The following is a 4280-nucleotide window of genomic DNA, read 5'->3' on the forward strand; positions in this document are numbered from 1 at the left end:
GCCTTTCATCGTAGTGCCGGGGCACGTACGAACCACTCCACGGAGGAGAGCGTGAACGATGGCGATCGTCGCGATTGAACCGGGGGGAAGCGGACTCTGCCCCTGGTCTCTGTATCGATCTTCTCGGTGATCTCCTCCTCTATGATGCTGGGGAGAACCCGGGTTGTAAACCGACCAAACTATGTCTGCTCGGACGAAACTGTTGTGCAGTCTGTTTTGAGACTGAGAAACAGCGGAATTCTGCTGCTGCCCCGCCTGCAACAGCGCGCGGATCTGCTATAAACCTCTGTCCGCTTCTGAATTCGTTGGCTGGATGGAGTCTGCAATCCTTGCGGCCGCAACCAAGTTGAGGACGGGCGTGCGGAATACCTCAACGTTGTTCTGATGAGAACGCCGACCGGATGTTGGATGGCGCTGATGATGATGCGCGCCCGAAGTCTCTCCGGCTTCCCACTTGTCCCGATTGGCCCTTGGCGGGCTCTCGTGTGAGCTGGCCATGAATATCTCCGCCGCGGGGCTGCAAATCTCACACTCGGAAGAAAAGCGGGACGGATCTGACACCGAGTGGGAGGCAGCACACGGAGGTGTAGCAGGCTCGATGGTCGCCACCTGCGATGAAGACGCCTGATGCGCGAGTGCATGGTGCACCCAGCGCTGGAGCCGCGAGCGACCGGATCGCTTGCTGCGACGCGCGATGGGGAGCACAGTCGACGCGGAGCCGACGGGTGGCGGAGAAGAACCCCGCAGGAGATAGCACGGAAGAATGTCGCTCCGCGAACTGGAAGCGCCTCGACGTCGAGAGGCGCCTCCCGAAACCATACCGAATCGTCGGCGACGAAAATGAGTGTGCCGAAGACGATCTCGTGGCCCAAGCACAAATGGCTGCCGGAAGACATGGTGAAGGAGAAAAAAATCAAAACTTGTCGGAAGTCGCCTAGACGTCTGCCCCATGGTGGGCGCCAACTGTCGTGAGAATAAGCCTGATAGTAGATGAGTAGGGTACGAAAGTAGAGGGCGGAGTCCTAGCTACGGCAAGGTTGTATAAGTTCAGGCCCCTCTGCGGTGGAGTTAATAGCCCTACGTCTCAGTTCTCTGGAGCTTTAGTGTCGAGTGGAATATAGGTGTTACCGAATGCGAACCCTTGTGCCACAGGGGGTGGCTTATATAGAGTGCGCTGCCCCTCATAAGTGACCAGCATTCAAGGGTGCAATAAGTGAGAATAAATGCATACGTTATAGGTAGCGCATGCCATAAATGACAATAACTACAGTAGTCTAACGTATGTCTGTTGCATCCCTGAGGTGGCTTGTGGCCTTCTATGTCGACTGGCTTCTGGTCTTCATCGAGTGAAATCCAGTCGTTGAGTATAAAATAATCCTCCGAGTGATTTCCTACCGAGTGGACAAGAGGTTGTCTTAATCCAGTCGGTAGGTATCTTATGACCTTTAAACTAATAATGAGGAAGACCTTAGAACAAGTACAATAAGGTACAGTCAGCAGGCTGTAAGAATTAAAATATTATATTTTTGCTGAGTTGGATGAGAGAGAAGAGGAGAGAGAAGGAAAGCGGGCTCTTCGTGAAGAGTCAGCTCTAGCACGTGCTCCTAGGTGCTTTGTGAGAATGAAATGTAGGTCATATATGATAAAAGTAGTACTCTTTTATAGCTAACTATTGTATAAGCTAGTTATAAGATGGGCTATAAGACTGCTTATAGCCATCAGCTGGCTATACTATTAACCATGCTCTTAGAGCAAGTACAATAAGGTACAGTCAGCAGGCTGTAAGGATTAAAATACTATATTTTTGCTGAGTTGGATGAGAGAGAAGAGGAGAGAGAAGGGAAGCGGGCTCTTCGTGAAGAGCTGGCTCTAGCACGTGCTCCTAGGTGCTTTATGAGAATGAAAGGTGGGCCATATATGATAAAAGTAGTACTCTTTTATATCTAACTATTGTACAAGTTAGCTATAAGATGAGCTATAAGACTGCTTATAGCCAGCAACTGGCTATACTATTAACCATGCTCTTAGGTAGGACTTATAGGTCGGGCCTATGACCCTACCCTAGGGCTATAACCACATCAATCACTAAATCCTCTTATCCCAAAGGAAGCCCCCAAATTAATATTATGTTTTTGGTTTAAAGCTAAACAGTTAGTCAATAGGCCCGTCGTTTTAATTTTGTTCTTATTGCTATTAGTACTTTGCACATGCACGTGTCTCTCTAAGTTGTTTTGGTTAGCTTGGGCTAGAAAACATCACATGGTACTGAGCGTGAGAGCGTCGACACATGCTTCTGTCCTCGAATGCTTCGCACGTTGGCCTCCACGTCCGCTTACATGCTGCCTAGAGGATATTCATTTCACGGCCGGGAGCTGCTCGCGACGTGGGCACCGTCGCGGCCACCTCCTCACAGGTTGGCTCCCGCTGAGCGTCGCCTATAAATTGTGCCCACGCACACTAAACAATACACCAGCAGACACTCGGCGACACACACAAATAGCAAGTACTGCAATCATCTGTAGTTTGCTGCAGCATCTGACCATCTGTAGCTTCCTTCTCTTCTTCGTCCACCTTCCGCTGCTAGCTGATTAATGGCAACCATGATGACCATGAGCTCCTTCGCCGGTGCCGCCGTCCTGCCGCGTGGCTCGGCCGGCCACTTCGGTGTCCAGTCTCTTCCAGCGCTGGGCCGACGCGCCCTCGTCGCGAGGGCACAAACCGAAGGCCCAAATTCACCACCGCCAAGCAAACCCAAGGCGAGCACCTCGATCTGGGACGCGCTGGCGTTCAGCGGCCCAGCGCCGGAGCGCATCAACGGGCGGCTCGCCATGGTAGGCTTCGTGACTGCGCTCGCCGTGGAGGCAGGACGTGGCGACGGGCTCCTCTCGCAGCTCGGCAGCGGCACCGGGCAGGCGTGGTTCGCCTACTCCGTGGCCGTGCTGTCCGTGGCGTCGCTGGTGCCACTGCTCCAGGGCGAGAGCGCCGAGGGCAGAGCCGGCACCATCATGAACGCCAACGCGGAGCTCTGGAACGGCCGCTTCGCCATGCTCGGTCTCGTCGCGCTCGCCGCCACCGAGATCATCACCGGCGCGCCCTTCATCAACGTGTAAAACTAGCTCTGTCGTCGGCCGGATAACACAGCCTCTGCCTAGGACATGTAAATGATGAGAATTGATCATCCTCATATTCTTTGTAGTGCTTATACTAATTAAAGACAGCTCATACACTACCAGGGTGAAACTGCTTTGTTTCTCATTTAATAAGATCTTCTTTTTATGAAAAAACTGGCAATGCCCACTACCGGATTCTCCTTCTTCATCGAGTACCCAGTCTACGTGGTTCATATCGCTACCGGATTCCCCTTCTTCATCGAGTAGGCCAAGGGACATTTCAAGTTGGCAAAGTCTCTACCGAGTGTCGCACTCGGTACTCTTCACACAAAGCAGGGTTCTAATGGTCTTGTTAACAAGTCAGGAGATCCCATTCATAAAAAGAAAAAAAAAGTGTTACTGTACCACTTTACCGGGAAGAATAAAGTTTACATAGCCGTAGAAAAAAGTGAACTCTGGTTTTTACCATCTATTTTGACATTTTTAACACTAATTATTTCATTTAGGGATATTTCATCCGTTTTACTCTATTTAACAAAAAATCTGTCACAGTTTACCATGTTTAATTTTTTTAGCATTTTGACTAGCAAGTTCCAATTGTCAGGTCTAGCTCGCATTGCCGCATCGACGGTTTTTTCATACCTATTTTTCTCCTTGTTGAACTTGTCCTTGCAACTTCTCCTAACACGGCCCGGGCAGGTGGAGGTCGCTCCCGTCGCGTCCAGCACACAAGGCCCGAGTCTGCAGCGCCCACACTTGCTCCCAGTTGCTTCTCGCTTCGGGTAGAATCGTTCTTATGATAACTAACCGAATGCTCGTGGGTTGTCACGGAATAACAAATAATATATAAACATGATGTAAAAACATCTCTGTATTTACGGACACGGGTGCAAGATGTGGCCTATGACCATGTTGATGCAAATACCTACATACAAAATGTGGATACTGAGATATAGGTTGGCGGCTCATACGTCTTGCTAAAACTGGAGAAGGATGTGGTTTATGAGTCTTCCTCTAAGTGTGGAACCATAAAGTATCTAGTGTTATTCTATCCACTATGCATTACAATGTGGATACTGAAATATATGTTGGCGGCTCATACATCTTTCTAAAAACATTTTAGGTTGTTCTAGCTTATGGAGGCATTGTCATCAATTTGTCTTCACCAAA

The 4280-nt window shown here is 49.9% G+C and overlaps 1 protein-coding gene across 1 annotated transcript; it reads left to right on the forward strand.

Moving 5' to 3' along the window:
• The first annotated feature begins 2474 nt into the window (after positions 1–2474).
• On the forward strand, positions 2475–3255 carry LOC123396572 (low molecular mass early light-inducible protein HV90, chloroplastic-like). Its single transcript, XM_045091471.1, has one exon. It carries the CDS (start codon positions 2592–2594, stop codon positions 3108–3110), a length of 519 nt encoding a protein of 172 aa, XP_044947406.1. The 5' UTR covers positions 2475–2591; the 3' UTR covers positions 3111–3255.
• The last annotated feature ends 1025 nt before the right edge of the window (positions 3256–4280 follow it).

The sequence above is a fragment of the Hordeum vulgare genome, chromosome 5H (genome assembly GCF_904849725.1).
Source record: "Hordeum vulgare subsp. vulgare chromosome 5H, MorexV3_pseudomolecules_assembly, whole genome shotgun sequence".
Taxonomy (NCBI): domain Eukaryota; kingdom Viridiplantae; phylum Streptophyta; class Magnoliopsida; order Poales; family Poaceae; genus Hordeum; species Hordeum vulgare.